Source organism: Salvelinus alpinus, chromosome 18 (genome assembly GCF_045679555.1).
Source record: "Salvelinus alpinus chromosome 18, SLU_Salpinus.1, whole genome shotgun sequence".
Taxonomy (NCBI): domain Eukaryota; kingdom Metazoa; phylum Chordata; class Actinopteri; order Salmoniformes; family Salmonidae; genus Salvelinus; species Salvelinus alpinus.
The window spans coordinates 6,507,508-6,526,729 of NC_092103.1; the positions used below are offsets into that span (position 1 = coordinate 6,507,508).

At 43.9% G+C, this 19,222-nt stretch overlaps 1 protein-coding gene across 2 annotated transcripts in view; it reads left to right on the forward strand.

Moving 5' to 3' along the window:
• The window catches only part of LOC139543602 (endoplasmic reticulum metallopeptidase 1-like), a 45,611-nt gene extending 27,708 nt beyond the window's left edge, over positions 1 to 17,903 (forward strand). The window contains exons 7-16 of one of the 2 annotated variants that reach the window (XM_071349854.1): positions 6,265 to 6,477; positions 6,856 to 6,979; positions 7,270 to 7,429; positions 10,299 to 10,473; positions 11,222 to 11,409; positions 11,531 to 11,683; positions 11,902 to 12,092; positions 15,129 to 15,244; positions 15,478 to 15,641; positions 17,184 to 17,903. In XM_071349854.1, the coding sequence (XP_071205955.1) occupies positions 6,265 to 6,477; positions 6,856 to 6,979; positions 7,270 to 7,429; positions 10,299 to 10,473; positions 11,222 to 11,409; positions 11,531 to 11,683; positions 11,902 to 12,092; positions 15,129 to 15,244; positions 15,478 to 15,641; positions 17,184 to 17,351 (1,652 nt within the window). In that variant the 3' untranslated portion in view covers positions 17,352 to 17,903. The remainder of the gene's footprint in view (positions 1 to 6,264; positions 6,478 to 6,855; positions 6,980 to 7,269; positions 7,430 to 10,298; positions 10,474 to 11,221; positions 11,410 to 11,530; positions 11,684 to 11,901; positions 12,093 to 15,128; positions 15,245 to 15,477; positions 15,642 to 17,183) is intronic. The other variant, XM_071349855.1, reaches the window with a different exon arrangement.
• The last annotated feature ends 1,319 nt before the right edge of the window (positions 17,904 to 19,222 follow it).

Sequence of the window (19,222 nt, forward strand, 5' to 3'; positions counted from 1 at the left end):
GTGGTTAGGTTCATGGCTCATGCAAGTGTTTTTAGCGCAACCAATGTTGAGGTTATAATATATGGCAGCACCAAAAATGATTGATTTTCTAAATAATTCTAACACCCAATATGCAAGGTTTGATAAATGTCTGAAACATATAAAAATATCATTTTATGGAATATCAACGGTTCACAGAATCCTATTAAGAGGAAGAAATGTGTACCGGTATGTTATCTCAAATCCTAACAAGTGGATATAGCTTTTATTCAATCAACTAAATTGGTTGATTCAGAGGCTGCTAAATTGAAAAGGGATTGGGTTGGGCAGGTATTTCATATCTTATTTTCAAGCAAAAACATGGTGTTGCAATTTTGGTACATAAGTTGAATTTTGTCATGTTAAAGCAATATAAGTATGAGGAAGAAAGAATGATTTGTGTTGAGGCTCTGGTAAATGGTAATAAGGTTATGTGTAATATTTATGCACCAAACAAGGAGGATCCTGGGTTTTTCCATGAGGTTAACCTCAATGGGATCGGTGTCCCCACCGCGGGAGAGTTGAGCTAACATGCACTAATATGATTAGCATGACATTGTAAGTAAAAAGAACATTTCCCAGGACATAGACAAGTCTTATATGGGCAGAAAGCTTAAATTATTGTTAATCTAACTGCACCGTCCAATTTCCACCAGCTATTACAGTGAAAAAATACCATGCTATTGTTTGAGGAGAGTGCACAAAAAAAACTTAGCACAGCAACTGGTTTGACATTCACCTCTGAAGGTAAATAATGTACTTACATTCAGTAATCTTGCTCTGATTGGTCATCCTGAGGGTCCCAGAGATAAAATGTAGCATAGGTAAAATCAATTTTTATATTCAAATGTAGGAAATGGGTTCTACAGTTTGAACCCCTGCTGTCTTTTTTAAAAGATTTGGGTATGTCGTCTTAAGTGAAAATTGGGGGGGGGGGAGGGTCAGATCCTTAAGAGGTTGATGTATCGCTGCTCTGTCCCTTGGTACAGCGTTAGAATAAGTAGCTTTATCAAAGATACCATCTTGAACCTGGTTAAAGTCTCCCGCCACCACTGTATTTCCACCAATGATTTCTCATAACCTTAATGAGGGATCTGGTAGACGTATGGAGACTTCCTTCTCTCAATCCTAGAGAGAAGGAATATTCATTTTATTCACATAACCATAAATATAATTCCAGGATAGATTACTTCCTAATTTCCAAGAGTATGACTAAAGAGGTGATAGATTGTAAAATAGGGGTTATTACTTTGACTGACCACGCAATAGTGGAATTATGTATAGCAGTGGAGGCTGATATCTCTAAGAAAAGCATTAGATCGAGGATGAATTCATCCTTATTCTAAAACTAAACATTTCATCTTAAGTGTTTTTTTCAGACAAACATTGGCTCCACTGATAAATGAGTACAGTGTGGGAGGCCTCTAAAGTTTGTTAAGGGCAAAATAATGGCACACACCAGTAGAAAGAAAGGGACAAATTAAAGAGTTGGAAAAAGAGTTATCCAAGAAAAGTCTGTGATCTGAAGTTTCAATTACATGAGATCTTTAACAAAAAAATGTTTCGGCAGAGGACCAACTTTTATGAAAAAGCAGGTTAAATTATTGGCTAGAAAATGTAAACAAAAAGATTCCAGTTTTGTAATACCAGCTATCAAAAATGAAAGTGGGGAGGTACTGACTGGTACAAAATATATTGACAATGTGTTATTCAACGCTTTATAAGTCTGAATGTAACTTAGATGCAGTTAATTTGAATGCCTTTAAAAAATAAAATAAAAAGAGCTTCTGGCGGTGTCCCCAAATCAAATAGAAGATTTGTTCTTAACTGACTTGCCTAGTTAAATTAAAATAAAAATGTATCCTCCTGTTGCAATTGCTTAATTTCTGTTAAAATGGATGCCATCAGGGATGAAATATAAGACTACAGCTACAGAATATCATGCAAATTAATGATGCCACTACTACAAAAAATAAAGAATAATCTTGATAAATGGAGGTTGCTTAATCTTACTTTATAGGGCAAAATAAATACTGTTAAAATAGGTGCGACACCACAGTTCAATGATGTGTCTATGATGCTGCCTGTGACCATTTCTTCCTTACTATTTAAGCAATACAATCAAATGACTAAGGATTATCTTTGGGAAAACCCCCAGAATAAATGTGAACAAGTTATATGCTCCAAGGGATAGAGGAGGACTAGCATTATCCAATGTAGAACTATATAACATATCATGTGACGTAGCCAAATTGGCCAGACACTGGGGCAATTGTGATTTCCATTTGGGATGGACTCAGATTGAGAGGTCTATCACGGCCACGTTTAGACCTATTGAGACCTTATCACGGAAAAAATATTCAGAGGCCGCAAAACTGAAGAGGCTAGCCCAATCTTACGACATTCCCAAGAGGTATGGGTTAAGATTCATAAGATGCTTGGAATTTCCCAGTAGAAACAAAAATATTCTTCCATATGGCACAACTCAAATCAAATTTCATTGGTTACATACACGTTTGGCAGATGTTATTGCGGGTGTAGCGAAATGCTTGTGTTTCTAGCTCCAACAGTGCACTAATATCTAACAAGTAAAATCTAACAAATTCACAACAATACACACAATCTAAAGTAAAGGAATGGAATTAAGAATATATCAATATTTGGTCGAGCAATGTCGGAGTGGCATAGACTAAAATACAGTATAATAGAACACAGTATATACATATGAGATGAGTAATGCAAAATATGTAAATATTATTAAAGTGACTAGTGTTCCATTATTAAAGTGGCCAGTGATTTCAAGTCTATGTATATAAGGCAGCAGCCTCTAACGTGCTAGTGATGGCTATTTAACAGTCTGATGGCCTTGAGATAGAAGCTGTTTTTCAGTCACTCTGTCCCAGCTTTGATGCACCTGTACTGACCTCACCTTCTGGATGATAGCGGGGTGAACAGGCAGTGGCTTGGGTGGTTGTTGTCCTTGATGAACTTTTTGGACTTCCTGTGACATCGGGTGCTTTAGGTGACCTGGAGGGCAGGTAGTTTGCCCCCGGTGAAGCGTTGGGCAGACCACACCACCCTTTGGAGAGTCCTGTGGTTGCGGGCGGGGCAGTTACCGTACCAGGCGGTGATACAGCCGTACAGGATGCTCTCAATTGGGCCTATGTAAAAGTTTTAGGTGCCAAGCCAAATATCTTCAGCCTCCTGAAGTTGAAGAGGCGCTGTTGCGCCTTCGTTGCGCCTTCTTCACCACACTGTCTGCGTGGGTGTACCATTTCAGTTTGCCAGTGACGTGTACGCCAAGGAACTTGAAGCTTTCCACCTTCTCCACTGCGGTTCCGGCGATGTGGATTAGGGGGTGCTAACCTCTGCTGTTTCCTGATGTCCACAATCAGCTCCTTTGTTTTTGCCAGGGTTAACACGCTTAAATGTCTTACTCACATCGGCTACGGAGAAGGAGAGGCCACAGTCCTTGGTAGCTGGCCGCATCGGTGGCACTGTGTTATCCTCAAAGCGGGCGAAAAAGGTGTTTAGCTTATCCGAAAGAAAGATGTCGGTGTCCGCGACGTGGCTCGGTTTCCTTTTGTTGTTTGTGATTGTCTGTAGACCCTGCCACATACGTCTCGTGTCTGAGCCGTTGAATTGCGACTCCACTGTGTCTCTGTACTGATTCTTTTGCCTGTTTGATTGTCATACGTTGGAAATAACTACACTGTTTGTATTCGGCCATATTCCCAGTCACCTTGCAATTTTTAAATGCGGTGGTTTGTGCTTTCAGTTTTGCACGAATGATGCAATCTAGGTTTTAATAGTCACAGTGGGTACAACATCTCCTATGCATTACCAGATAAACTCAGTCACCGTATCAATGTTATTCTAAGAGGCTACCCGGAACATATCAAATTTTATTAGTCACATGCGCCGAATACAACCTTACAGTGAAATGCATACTTACGAGCCCCTAACCGACAGTGCCGTTTCAAAAAATATGAATAAGAGATAAAAGTAACAAGTAATTTAAAGAGGAGCAGTAAAAAATAACAATATATACAGGGGCGTGCCAGTACAGAGTCAATGTGCGGGTGTGGGGGCACCGGTTATTTGAGGTAGTAGGTAGAGTTAATTAAATTGGCTATGCATAGATGACAGCAGAGTGGCAGTGGTGTGGGGAGGGGGGGGGGGGCGCAATGTAAATAGTCTGGGTAGCCTTTGGCTAGATGTTCAGGAGTCTTTTGGCTTGGGGCTAGAAGCTGTTTAGAAGCCTCTTGGACCTAGACTTGGCTCTCTGGTACCGCTTGACATGCGGTAGCAGAGAGAACAGTCCACGACTAGGGTGGCTGGAGTGTTCGACAATTTTCAGGGCCTTCCTCTGACACCGCCTGGTATAGATGTCCTGGATGGCAGGAAACTTGTCCCCAGTGATGTACTGGGCCGTTCGCACTACCCTCTATAGTGCTTTGCGGTCGGAGGCCGAGCAGTTGCCATACCAGGCAGTGATGCAACCAGTCAGGATGCTCTTGATGGTGCAGCTGTAGAACCTTTTGAGGATCTGAGGACGCATGCCAACTCTTCTCAGTGTCCTGAGGGGAAATAGGTTTTGTATCTCAGTCCGCGTGATCAAAATAATGTTGAAGCATGGATTTCGATTGGTCAGATCCACATTGAATAGTCTGTAGCACGGGTACTTCCTGTTTGAGTTTCTGCCTATAGGAAGGGAGGAGCAAAATGGAGTCGTGATCAGATTTGCCGAAGGGAGGGCGGGGGAGGGCCTTGTAGGCTTTTCAAAAAGTTGAGTAGCAGTGGTCCAATGTTTTGTCAGAGCGAGTGCTACAGTCAATGTGTTGGTAGAACTTCGGTAGCGTTCTCCTCAGAAAAGGACGGTTCCATCAGTCTGACACGCTCTCCAACCATACTCGGGGCGTGGCTACTTACTTATGTACAGTTTAAAGGAGATAGATACTCTTATACCTCCTAAAATCACATGCATATCTTAACAAAAATACTTTCATTTTTCATATTATATGCGCAACGTATTGGATGGAAACTTGACAAAGGGGATATACTTTCCAACTTACAGTATTTCGTCCATAGAGTTTTTAATGTCATCACAAAATGAAAAGCAATATTACATTAGTTTTCAATAGCTCCTCACTGACCGTTCCCCACATTTTTATGTTAGAATTATTGTCCTCACAGGACAGTCTTGACACTATGCCTTCGGGCAAGTAGCGTTCTCCTGGCATCCGCCAAACCCAGATTCGTCCGTCGGACTGCCAGATGGTGAAGCGTGATTCATCACTCCAGAGAATGTGTTTCCACTGCTCCAGAGTCCAATGGCGGCAAGCTTTACACCACTCCAGCTGAAGTTTTGCATTGCGCTTGGTGATCTTAGGCTTGTGTGCGGCTTCTCAGCCATGGAAACCCATTTCATGAAGCTCCCGACGAACAATTCTTGTGCTGACATTGCTTCCCGAGGCAGTTTGGAACTCGGTAGTGAGTGTTGCAACCAAGGACAGACGACTTTTACGCACTTCAGCACTCGGTGGGCCCGTTCTGTGAGCTTGTGTGGCCTACCACTTCACGGCTGGGCCATTGTTGCTCCTAGATGTTTCCACTTCACAATAACAGCACTTACAGTTGACTTGGGCAGCTCTAGCAGGAAAGCAATTTGACGAACTGACTTGTTGGAAAGGTAGCATCCAATGACAGTGCTACATCGAAAGTCACTGAGCTCTTCAGTAAGGCCATTCTACTGCCAATGTTTGTCTATGGACATTGCATGGCTGTGTGCTTGATTTTATACATCTGTCAGCAACGGGTATGGCTGAAATAGCCAAATCCACTAATTTGAAGGGGTGTCCACATACTTTTGTATATATAGTGTATATCTGCCTTTGTATTGTTGGCCTATTTGTTTAGGGGTGTTGTTGTCTTTGCATAGAATGCAACACATTCATGTATCTCATCCTCCCACTGATCCCCTTGTCTGTTTAATGATTGATATATTGCGTTGCTCTGCTGTTTGTTTAATGATTGATATATTGCATTGTGTTTGCTTAGCAAATGCTTTTATTGAAAGCAATTGATCGACTAATTATACCAGTGAATCCCTACAGCCATTCAGGCTGTTGCCTTCTAAAGGGCACATGGGCAGTATAATCCAGATGGGATTTGAACAGACAAAACCAATTGCCCTCACACAAATAAATCAAATGTATTAGATATATTACCTCATCGTATCCCTAGGTGACAACATCCTGGCAGTACTGAAGCACCTGGTCATGTCTAAGGAGCTGGCGGACCCGTCCGAGTATGCCCATGGCAACATGGTGTTCTTTGACCTGCTCGGCATGGTGGTGGTGGCGTACCCGGCCCATGTTGGCACCATCATCAACTACACGACTGCCATAGCAACCTTCCTCTACCTGTTTAAGAAGTGCCTCCATCCCAGCAACGTGGGTAAGTGGTATCATGAGCATATTTTGACATCTATTCATTCATTTGTTTGCGTTTTTATTAAACGGATAGGGACCCGTGGAAAGGAAAGGTTGGAGGAGTGCGAGTCAGAAGGGCAGGGGTTCTGATTCGACGTGTTCCAGGTTCAGCGGCACTAAGCACATGACACTCTGCCCTCGAATGGGTGTTGTATGTTTGAAGGATGTTAATGTGGTCTAAGTGTCAGTGCAGAGCAGGTTGGTCTGGTTATGTAACCTGGGCACAGGGTCTTTTCTAGTGCGGAATAGCCAACTCCTATGGTCGTTCCATTTACAGGCTCGATCTTTTCTTCTGAAGTAGGTTCAACCTGATGGCGTCTGTATGTCCCTGTCTCTCTGCCAGGAGGTCGTTACGTGAAGGAGTTGGCATGTGCCACGGTGGCGGTCATCCTCAGCTGGTTGGTCACTCTGCTGACCGTGGTCTTTATAGCCTTTGTGGTGTCACTGATGGGACGATCCATGTTCTGGTAGTACCACTTGAAACACACATTTTCTTCAGGAAATGTACCTTTTCTAGTTTATTCTGTTTTTATTTAAAAACTTAGAGATATTAATATTGAGAATAACAAGAACAGAAATATGGAAGTAGACTTATCAAATCAATATTTGTTCTGTATGTATATATTGGCTTGTCCCCACCACCCACTTTGGAGGACAATTCTATATATTTTTTTTAATAATGTTGAATATTATCATTACATATAGAAGTCAAGTCAATTTTGCATAAATATTGTATTTTCCATTGTCCTCTCTTTAGGTACAACAACTTCTACACCTGCATGTTTATGTACGGTTCTGCTGCCACTGGGATGATGGTCCTCTTCCACACACTTTCCAAGAACCTCTATGGGGTGAGCTGTGTGTGTGGGTGGGCGTGCGGTGCGTGCCCCACGCTGGTCAAGAACCTCTTGTACGGGGTGAGCAGAGCATTCTGTCCACATTCACAGTGGCTTAAAGTTAAACCACAGTAAGCTTTCCTCCCACTGGTCATAAACTGGTTGAATCAACGTTGTTTCAAAGTCATTTTCTCCGCGTTGTGACCTGGAATAGGTAGATTTAAACAACATTCTCCCCCTTGCAACATGACGGGGTCTCCCTAATGAGTACAGAATGCAGTATGCTGCAGTATTTACTAGCCTCAGAGGAGGAGAGCGTTATTCGGTGTGTGTGGTAAAAGGTATTCTCAGGAGGGTATTTAGAGTGTGCAGACATGCACAGTGGCTAGTAATAATGAAGTGGTTTTGATCTCTGAACAGCCTGTGAATTAGGCCTCTGTTAGTGCTCAGCTCATACATCTATAAGTGGAGCTGGGAGAGAGTGAGAGGTTGCCATGGCACGAGAGAGTGCAAGCAGGGGGAAACAAGAGAGAGCGTGAGCAGGGGGAAACAAGAGAGTGCGAGCAGGGGGAAAGAGAGCGCGAGCATGGGGAAAGAGAGTGCGAGCAGGGGGAAACAAGAGAGTGCGAGCAGGGGGAAACAAGAGAGTGCGAGCAGGGGGAAACAAGAGAGTGCGAGCAGGGGGAAAGAGAGCGCGAGCATGGGGAAAGAGAGCGCGAGCATGGGGGAAAGAGAGCGCGAGCAGGGGGAAAGAGAGCGCGAGCAGGGGGAAAGAGAGCGCGAGCAGGGGGAAAGAGAGCGCGAGCAGGGGGAAAGAGAGCGCGAGCATGGGGAAAGAAAGCGCGAGCATGGGGAAACAAGAGAGTGCGAGCAGGGGGAAACAAGAGAGTGCGAGCAGGGGGAAACAAGAGAGTGCGAGCAGGGGGAAACAAGAGAGTGCGAGCAGGGGGAAAGAGAGCGCGAGCATGGGGAAAGAGAGCGCGAGCATGGGGGAAAGAGAGCGCGAGCAGGGGGAAAGAGAGCGCGAGCAGGGGGAAAGAGAGCGCGAGCAGGGGGAAAGAGAGCGCGAGCAGGGGGAAAGAGAGCGCGAGCATGGGGAAAGAAAGCGCGAGCATGGGGAAAGAAAGCGCGAGCATGGGGAAAGAAAGCGCGAGCATGGGGAAAGAGAGCGCGAGCAGGGGGAAAGAGAGCGCGAGCAGGGGGAAAGAGCGCGAGCATGGGGAAAGAGAGCGCGAGCATGGGGAAAGAGAGCGCGAGCATGGGGAAAGAAAGCGCGAGCATGGGGAAAGAGAGCGCGAGCAGGGGGAAAGAGAGCGCGAGCAGGGGGAAAGAGCGCGAGCATGGGGAAAGAGAGCGCGAGCATGGGGAAAGAGAGCGCGAGCAGGGGGAAAGAGAGCGTGAGCAGAGGGAAAGACCCAGAGTTATCTCTGCTGCAGAGCATAAGTCCTCTGAACATCAGCTGTTCAGAGGAGAATCAGGCCTTCATTGTCGAATTGCTGCAAAGAAACCACTAATATAGGACACCAATAAGAAGAGACTTGCTTGGGGCAAGAAACATGAGCAATGGACATTAGCCCGGTGGAAATATGTCCTTTGGTCTGATGAGTCCAAATTTGTGATTTTTGGTTCCAACCGCTGTGTCTTTGTGAGACGCAGAGTAGGTGAATGGATGATCTCTGCATGTGTGGTTCCCACAGCATTCTTCATATATTTTTCAACAGGACAATGACCAAACACACCTTCAGGCTGTGTAAGGGTTATTTGACCAAGATATGGAGTGCTGCGTCAGATGACCTGGCCTCCAAAAACACCTGACTTCTATCCAATTGAGATGGTTTGGAATGAGTTGGACCACAGAGTGAAGGAAAAGCATATGTGGGAACTCTGGTTGAGAGAATGCCAAGTGTGCAAAGCTGTCATTAAAAAGCGAAGGGTGGCTACTTTGATGAGAGAGAGAGAGAAAGAAGACCGTATTAGAGATACAGAGCCACAAAGAATTTGAAAACAAACCCAATTCCCTTATCTACTGGGTGTAATACCACAGTGTGCCATCACCGCAGCAAGATTTGTGACCTGTTGCCACAAGAAAAGGGCAACCAGTGAAGAACAAACACCATTGTAAATACAACCCATATTTATGTCTTTGTACAATACTTTGTATATAGACATAATGACATTTGAAATGTCTTTATTCTTTTGGAACTTCTGTGAGTGTAATGTTTAATTTTAGTTTATTTCACTTTTGTTTATTATCTACTTCACTTGCTTTGGCGATGTTGGCATGTTTCCCATTCCAGTAAAGCAGGTGGACATCTTGGCATAGTTCTGTTATAATCTCCACCCGGCACAGCCAGAAGAGGACTGGCCACCCCTCATAGCCTGGTTCCTCTCTAGGTTTCTTCCTAGGTTTTGGCCTTTCTAGGGAGTTTTTCCTAGCCACCGTGCTTCTACACCTGCATTACTAGCTGTTTGGGGTTTTAGGCTGGGTGTCTGTACAGCACTTCGAGATATTAGCTGATGTACGAAGGGCTATATAAAATAAAATTAAAATAAAATTGAATTGAATTGAAAGAACGAAAGAGCGAGAGAGTCCCTTCCATCCCTCTCACTCTATCTAGACTGAAGTTCAGACACACTCCATCTCTCACATGTTCACTTTGCAAGGCCACAGTTGGGCTCCAGGGAGAACACAGCTCAAAACAAATGTTATTGATTTTATGTAGCTAAGAGATGCAACTACCCCTGAGAATCAAGGAACATTGTATTGATATGAACTGAAATTGATGGGCCTTTTTTGGGAGAATAATATTTCAGCGGTTAAGTGGTGATAATGTGTTTGCCCTTAGTGACCTGTCTCTCTATGGTTTTCTCCTGCTATAGATGTCACCAGGGTTCTTCCATGCCCTTGTTGACCCCTCTCACTCCGTGTGTCTGTCTGTTCCTCCTCCAGGGTGCGCGTCGTCTGGAAGTGGGGGAGCTCTACTTTGACGTGAGCCTGCTGCTGTGGTGTGGCGCACTGGTTTACTTCACAGCTAACGGCCTCTGCTCTGCCTACGTCCCCATGCTCATGGTGGCCTTCCCTCTGGCCACCAAGCTGCTCCTCGCCAGGGAGTTCAAACTCCGAGGTCAAGAGACTTGAGTGGTCAAAACATTGTACCACACTGTACCTGGTTCTGTGTTACAGATTTTAAACTTTTATTCGAATTTCTTTCCCATGAGGAAGTTCCTTTTCACGGAAAATAAATGGATACTGGTTAGTGTTGGATACTAGGGTTGGGTGATATTTGCGGTGTGCTACTCCAAATGTCTCGATATCCAATATGATCGTTTGGCGCCAATAACGGCCAAATCATTTTTTTGTACCGATTTACAATATTATAGTCACATCCTCATTTAAATAATCTTTGTGTGGCAAAAAAAAATGAGGCTTAGTTAATTAATTTGGACTTCGTTGTCAACATATCGGTACAGCCTAACTGATAAAAGGGCCGTTTTTATTTGTGAAGTTCAAACGGAGTATAGTCTTTCTTCCACTTCACGATATATCGTCAATGTCAAATATCACGATATTCTATTTTAATCATATATCGACCCAACCCTACTGGATACTGTTCATTGGTCCCATTGTTGTTATTATTAAGTGTGATGTTTAATCAGAAGGTATTTTTTTCACAGCTCAGCAACAACACTGATACATTGATGTGTCTAACCGTTGTTTCTTTAAATGGAAAGGCAGGAATTGTTATTATTCTGGCTGTTAATATGTCCCTCCTGTCCTGCTTTGGTCCAGGTGTATCTGTGGATATCTCTGCGCTCTACCAGCTGGGTTAGAGTTAGTTCACATAAATGTATCTCTCCTGTCTATATCTCCAGGTGCTTCGGTGAAGTACTCTGTGCTCTACCAGCTGGGTCTGGCTTTGCCCTACGTCCACTTCATGTTCCTGATCTGGTTGGTGTTTGAGGTCTTCACGCCCACCCTGGGAAGGAGCAACACATACCCTGCTGATGTGGTCCTGGCCACCATCGTCACCCTCTCCATACTCTTCTTCTCCTCCTTCTTTGTTAGTACAGTTACTTAGAAACTCCACTTGTTTCAAGTGTCTCTTAGGAGCAAAATGTGATGACAGGTGTTTGTAAGCCTCTCTCTTTCTCATTTTCTCTCTGTTTCCTTCTCTCGTCTAGCTCCACTTTATCTACCTGGCCAGGTCTACTAAGTGGCTGTTGGCAGGTCTGGGAACAGTGTTTACTGTGTTTCTGTTGCTTGTATCCTGTGGTATGTTCTTCCCCTACACAGCAGACCCCTCTGGTCCACGCCCCAAACGGGTCTTCATCCAGGTGAGACCATCTGAGGCTCTTTCTGCTTACACACACACACACACACCTTGACCGATTTTTATTTCACCTTTTATTTATCCAGGCAAGTCAGTTAATAACAAATGTATTATTTGAATGAAATTCATGAATGGTTTATTTAGTTAGAAATAGAGATGCAAACACGTTGACACATTGAATAAACGATTATCTGATGCGGGGACCCCTCCCCTCCCCAAAAGCACACCACTCGTATCGTCCATGGTCTGGACGGCCAGGTGGAGAGTAGAGACTCAGGTCTGTGGATCAACAGCTTTGACTACACTGGCATGCAGCACATCACGCCTATCATACCAGAGATCAATGATACCATCATGACCAATTGTCAGGAGGACAGGCCTTTCTGTGGCTACCCCTGGTTCCGATCTGATAAGTAAGTCACACCCACAGAATTAAATGGAACGTTTTTATAATTACAATACATTTGATGTGTTGTCGTATCTCCGTGACTCGTCTGCTCTGTTGTTTAAAGTTCTGTTGGCCATGATGGATTTTGTTTATGTCTTATGACTTGATGGTGCACTGTCCATGTGGTTAGGCGGATCATATCTTTCTTTGACTTGTTTTATATTGTATGACATTGTATGTACAGTATGTTTCATACGTACCAAAATGTTCAAATAAACCTAAACTGACCCTGAACCTCGTAGAACGTACAGTGCCAGTCAACAGTTTGGACACACCTACTCATTTTTTAAATTTAACATATATTTAACTAGGCAAGTCAGTTTAGAACAAATTCTTATTTACAATGACGGCCGACACATTCAAGGGTTTTTCTTTATTTGTACTATTTTCGACATTGTAGAATAATAGTGAAGACATCAAAACTATGAAATAACACACATGGAATCATGTAGTAACCAAAAAAGTGTTAAACATAAAAATATATTTTCGATTTTTCAAAGTAGCCACCCTTTGCGTTAATGACAACTTTGTACACTCTTGGCATTCTCTCAACCAGCTTCGTGACGAATGCATTTCCAACAGTTCCCAAATATGCTGAGCATGTGTTGGCTGCTTTTCCTTCACTCTGCAGCCCTACTCATCCCAAACCATCTCAATTGGGTTGAGGTCAGGTGATTGTGGATGCCAGGTCATCTGATGCAGCACTCCATCACTCTCCTTGGTCAAATAGCCCTAACACAGCCTGGAGGTGTGTGTTGGGTCATTGTCCTGTTGAAAACAAATGATAGTTCCACTAAGAGCAAACCAGATGAGATTTCGTATCGCTGCAGAATGCTGTGGTAGCCATGCTGGTTAAGTGTGCCTTGAATTCTAAATAATTCACAGACAGTGTCACCAGCAAAGCACCATCACACCTCCTTGCTTCACTGTGGGAACCACACATGCAGAGATCATCCGTTCACCTATTCTGCATCTCACAAAGACAAATTTGGACTCATCAGACCAAAGGACAGATTTCCATTGGTCTAATGTACATTGCTTGTGCTTCTTGGCCCAAGCAAGTCTCTTCTTATTATTGGTGTCCTTGAATAGTGGTTTCTTTGTATCAATTAGACCATGAGGGCCTGATTCATGTAGTCTCCTCTGAACAGTTGATGTTGAGATGTGTCTGGTACTTGAACTCTGCAGCCCAAATAAATGCTTCACAATCTGAGGTGCAATCCTCTACAGCAGAGGTAACTCTGGGTCTTCCTTTCCTGTGGCGGTCCTCATGAGAGCCAGTTTCATCATAGCGCTTCATGGTTTTTGCAACTGCATTTGAAGAAACTTTCAAAGTTCTTGAACCTTTCTGGATTGAATGACCTTCATGTCTTAAAGTAATGATGGACTGTCATTTCTCTTTGCTTATTTGAGCTGTTCTTGCCATAATATGTGGACTTGGTCTTTTACCAAATAGGGCTATCTTCTGTATACCACCCCTACCTTGTCACAACACCTGATTGGCTCAAACGCATTAAGAAGGAAAGAAATGTCACAAATTAAGTTAACAAGGCACACCTTGTAATTTCTCTAGGATAGGGGGCAGCATTCGGAATTTTGGATGAAAAGCGTGCCCAAATTAAACTGCCTGCGACTCATGCCCAGAAGCTAAGATATGCATATCATTAGTAGATTTGGATAGAAAACACTCTGAAGTTTCTAAAACTGTTTGAATCATGTCTGTGACTATAACAGAACTTATTTGGCAGGCGAAACCCCGAGGACAAACCATTCAGATCTTTTTTTTTTTTAGGTTACTCTCTTTTCAATGGGTTTTCATTGGGAATCCAGATTTCTAAGGGACCTTCTTGCAGTTCCTATCGCTTCCACTGGATGTCAACAGTCTGTAGAAATTGGTTGAGGTTTTTCCTTTGAGAAATGAAGAAGTAGCACTGTTCAGAACGAGGGTAGAGAGAAGTGTAGTCTTTGTTAGAGGCGCGTGACCTGAAAGCTCGCTACACATTGTTTTCCTCCGGTATTGAACACAGATCATCCCGTCTTAAATTTGAATGATTATTTACGTAAAAAAATACCTAAAGTTGTATTATGAAAGTAGTTTGAAATGTTTGGACAAAGATTACAGGTAACTTATGAGAGATTTTGTAGTCACGTTGCGCGAGTTGGAACCGGTATTTTTCTGGATCAAACGCGCCAAATAAATGGACATTTTGGATATATATCGATGGAATTAATCAAACAAAAGGACCATTTGTGATGTTTATGGGACATATTGGAGTGCCAACAGAAGAAGCTCGTCAAAGGTAAGGTATGAATTATATCTTATTTCTCCGTTTTGTGTCGCGCCTGGAGGGTTGAAATATGATGGTCTGTGTTTGTTTGCTTGGGTGTTATCCTCAGATAAGTGTCGTTTGCTTTTACCGTAAAGCATTTTTGAAATCTGACACGTTGGCTGGATTCACAACAAGTGTAGCTTTAATTTGGTATATTGAATGTGTGATTTCACGAAAGTTAAATTTGGCGCTCTGCATTTTCACTGGATGTTGGCCAGTTGGGACGTTAGCGTCCCACATATCCCAGAGAGGTTAATTGAATTGCATTCCATGTGACTACCTCATGAAGCTGGTTGAGAGAATTCCAAGAGTGTGCAAAGCTGTCATCAAGGCAAAAGGTGGCTACTTTGAAAAATCTCAATCTATATTTTGATTTGTTTAACACTTTTTTGGTTACTGCATGATTCCATATGTGTTAGTTCATAGTTTAGATGTCTTCACTATTATACTACAATGTAGAAAATAGTTCAAATAAAGAAAAACCCTGGAATGAGTCGTTGTGTCCAAACTTTTGACCGGTACTGTATACTTAAAGACATGAACTGTTTTTAAAATGTTACTGTATCATGCATATACCATATATTTATTCTTGAACACTTTACTTTGACTGGTTCAGCAAAAAAAAAAAAATAACAGCTGTAAAAAAGAAAATCAACTTTTCTTGTTTTCAGGAATAACTGGTACCTCCCAGCCCCTGAGGTCTTTCCCAAGTCTCCTGTGGAGTTTCAGCTCCTTTCTAAAGAGGAGACAAAATGGGGAACAGTTAAGATGACTTTTGAAGTCAAAGGTGAGATGTCCCTTTCATCCTCTAATCCTCCGCACCGTGTGTCTACATCCTCTCCTCCTACCTTCTGTAAGATCCATTACCCCTCCCAGCTCTTTCCATTGTAAAAATGGCACTACCCTCGTGTGACTAGAACCCATAGTTTGTTACATCATGTGGTCAGGATTAACTCCTGACCCTATGCGTTGTGTGTGAGACTGTGTGTGTGACTTTATATCTGAATGTGTGTCCTCCAGGTCCCAGCCACATGTCCCTCTACCTCATGCCCCACCGAGGAGCCTCTCTGTCTAGCTGGTGGTTTGGGGACGGCACCCCCCAGTTATACCTGGCTAGAGAGTATTTCATATTCTACACCCATGGCCTGGACGCCCCCGCCTGGAACTTCTGGTTCGAAATACAGGTATTGAATATTAGGGATTTAAGGTTCCAAGCAGGCAAAGCTGGTGACAACAAAACTGTCTGTTATCTGATTGTAATGATCATTTGGACCAGTTTTGCCTGCTGGGATAGCGCTTCATTTCATACCTTGCTTTTTTTCACGCACAATGTACAGTACCAGTCAAAAGTTTTGATATACCTACTCATTCGTTTTTTTTTAATCTATTTTTTTAAACAATTTTCTACATTGTAGAATAGTGAAGACATCAAAACTATGAACTAACAAATATGGAATCATGTAGTAACCAAGAATGTGTTAAACAAAATATATTTTATATTTGAGATTCTTCAAAGTAGCCACCCTTTGCCTTGATGACAGCTTTGCAAACTCTTGGCATTCTCTCAACCAGCTTCAACTAGAATGCTTTTCCAACAGTCTTGATGGAGTTCCCACATATGCTGAGTACTTGTTGGCTGTTTTTCGTTCACTCTGAGATCCAACTCATCCCAAACCATCTCAATTGGGTTGAGGTCGAGTGATTGTGGAGGCCAGGTCATCTGATGCAGCACTCCATCACTCTCCTTCTTGGTCAAATAGCCCTTACACAGCCTGGAGGTGTGCAGGGTCATTGTCCTGTTGAAAAACAAATGATAGTCCCACTAAGCGCAAACCAGATGGGATGGCGTATCGCTGCAGAATGCTGTGGTAGCCATGCTGGTTAACTGTGCCTTGAATTCTAAATAATTCACAACAGTGTCACCAGCAAAGCACCATCACACCTCCTCCATGCTTCACGGTGGGAACCACGCATGCGGAAATCATCCGTTCACCTACTCTGCGTCTCACAAAGACACGGCGGTTGGAGCCAAAAATCTCAAACTTGGACTCATCAGACCAAAGGACAGATTTCCACCGGTCTAATGCCCATTGCTCCTGGACTTCCTGACGGACCGCCCCAAGGTGGTAAGGGTAGGCAACAACACGTCTGCCACGCTGATCATCAACACTGGGGCCCCTCAGGGGAATGTACTTAGTTCCCTCCTATACTCCCTGTTAACCCACAACTGCGTGGCCAAACACGACTCCAACACCATCATTAAGTTTGCTGACAAACAACAGTGGTAGGCCTGATCACTGATTGGCTCAAATGCATTAAGGAAAGAAATTCCACAAATTAACAAGGCACACCTGTTAATTGAAATGCATTCCAGGTGACTACCTCATGAAGATGGTTGGGAGAATGCCAAGAGTGTGCAAAGCTGTCATCAAGGCAAAGGGTGGCTACTTTGAGGAATCTAAAATCTATTTAGATTTGTTTAACACTTTTTTGGTTACTGCATGATTCCATATGTGCTATTTCATAGTATTGATATATTCACTATTATTCTACAATGTAGAAATAATAAAGAAAACCCCTGGAATGAGTAGGTGTCCAAACGTTTGACTAGTACTGTATTTTCAAAAGCTTCACACTAATTTGTGCACAATGTACATTTATGTGTTTATTTATATATTCCCCATATATGATTGTGTTTTTGATGTGTCTGTATTTCCCCTCTCCAGCCTCCCAGAGAGGAGGGCCCAGAGGGGATGATCTCAGTAGCCATCTCATCTCACTACTACTTTGGAGAGGACCAGAGGACTGTTCAGCTAGACGACATGCTACAGAGGTTCCCCAAGTGGGCCTACCCCTCTTCCTGGGTCTCCACCTATCACATGTACCGATACTGAGATAATGGGCCCGTTGTTGAGCCTGCTTCCCCTCCACTCCAACACACTGAAACAGACACAGATGGCAGACACACGGACATGCACGTCCCCGGTTCCCTGGCATATTCAAGATAACCCCACCATCACTTTGTCAATAAGCTAGTTACTAACAGGAGAGCCACTTAAGCCAAGCATCCTTTTTTATACCGTATATAGTAACAGGTAGGACTAACTTCCTGACAAGGGCATGGTCCGCCGGAGTTCTTCCTTTCTTTGTGGGGATAGAGATAATTAGGGCATTGTTTTTTTTTACTCTCTCTGCCTAACTGTTTTGTATCTATTCTACCTCCTGCCAGCTCTGTCAACAAGCACGAGGTCAAAAGCATCATTCTCTAGCGTCACTATCTATATTTTCAGGAAAGGCTACAGTGCCTTAGATGGATGGTTATATCTCTAACATCTCTGGTTCTGACCTTTCCAGGGCCAAGCTTAAAGGGACAATTCACTTATTTGACATTTCCCTAGGGTGTATTTTGTTTCCTTCAAACTGTTTTTTTTATATACACTGCTCAAAAAAATAAAGGGAACACTTAAACAACACAATGTAACTCCAAGTCAATCACACTTCTGTGAAATCAAACTGTCCACTTAGGAAGCAACACTGATTGACAATACATTTCACATGCTGTTGTGCAAATGGAATAGACAAAAGGTGGAAATTATAGGCAATTAGCAAGACACCCCCAATAAAGGAGTGATTCTGCAGGTGGTGACCACAGACCACTTCTTAGTTCCTATGCTTCCTGGCTGATGTTTTGGTCACTTTTGAATGCTGGCGGTGTTCTCACTCTAGTGGTAGCACGAGACGGAGTCTACAACCCACACAAGTGGCTCAGGTAGTGCAGCTCATCCAGGATGGCACATCAATGCGAGCTGTGGCAAGAAGGTTTGCTGTGTCTGTCAGCGTAGTGTCCAGAGCAGGAAGGCACTACCAGGAGACAGGCCAGTACATCAGGAGACGTGGAGGAGGCCGTAGGAGGGCAACAACCCAGCAGCAGGACCGCTACCTCCGCCTTTGAGCAGGAGGAGCAATGCCAGAGTCCTGCAAAATGACCTCCAGCAGGCCACAAATGTGCATGTGTCAGCTCATATGGTCTCACAACGGGCTCCATGAGGATGCTCATGAGGGCTCGATATCCTACAGGTGGCAGTCAGTGCTTACCTCTGGCGAGCACCATGGAGGGCTGTGTGGCACCCACAAAGAAATGCCACCCCACACCATGACTGACCCACTCGCCAAACCGGTCATGCTGGAGGATGTTGCAGGCAGCATGAAAGCAGGTTCTCCACAGCGTCTCCATGAGCTCATGTCACAGTCTGTCACATGTGCTCATGTAGACTCAGTGTGAGACCTGCTTTCATGCTGCCTGCAAGAGCCTACAGGGCGACCAGTTTGGCGAATTTGCCAATCTTGGTGTGGGGTGGCATTTCTGTGCAAATGCCAAACAGTCCTGCACGGTGCTTGCCGGCTGTAAGCACTAACCCCCACCTGTAGGTACGTCGGGCCCTCATGACCACCCTCATGGAGTCTGTTGTCTGACCATTTGAGCAGACACATGCACATTTGTGGCCTGCTGGAGGTCATTTTGCAGGGCTCTGGCAGTGCTCCTCCTGCTCAAAGGCGGAGGTAGCGGTCCTGCTGCTGGGTTGTTGCCCTCCTACGGCCTCCTCCACGTCTCCTGATGTACTGGCCTGTCTCCTGGTAGCGCCTTCCTGCTCTGGACACTACGCTGACAGACACAGCAAACCTTCTTGCCACAGCTCGCATTGATGTGCCATCCTGGATGAGCTGCACTACCTGAGCCACTTGTGTGGGTTGTAGACTCCATCTC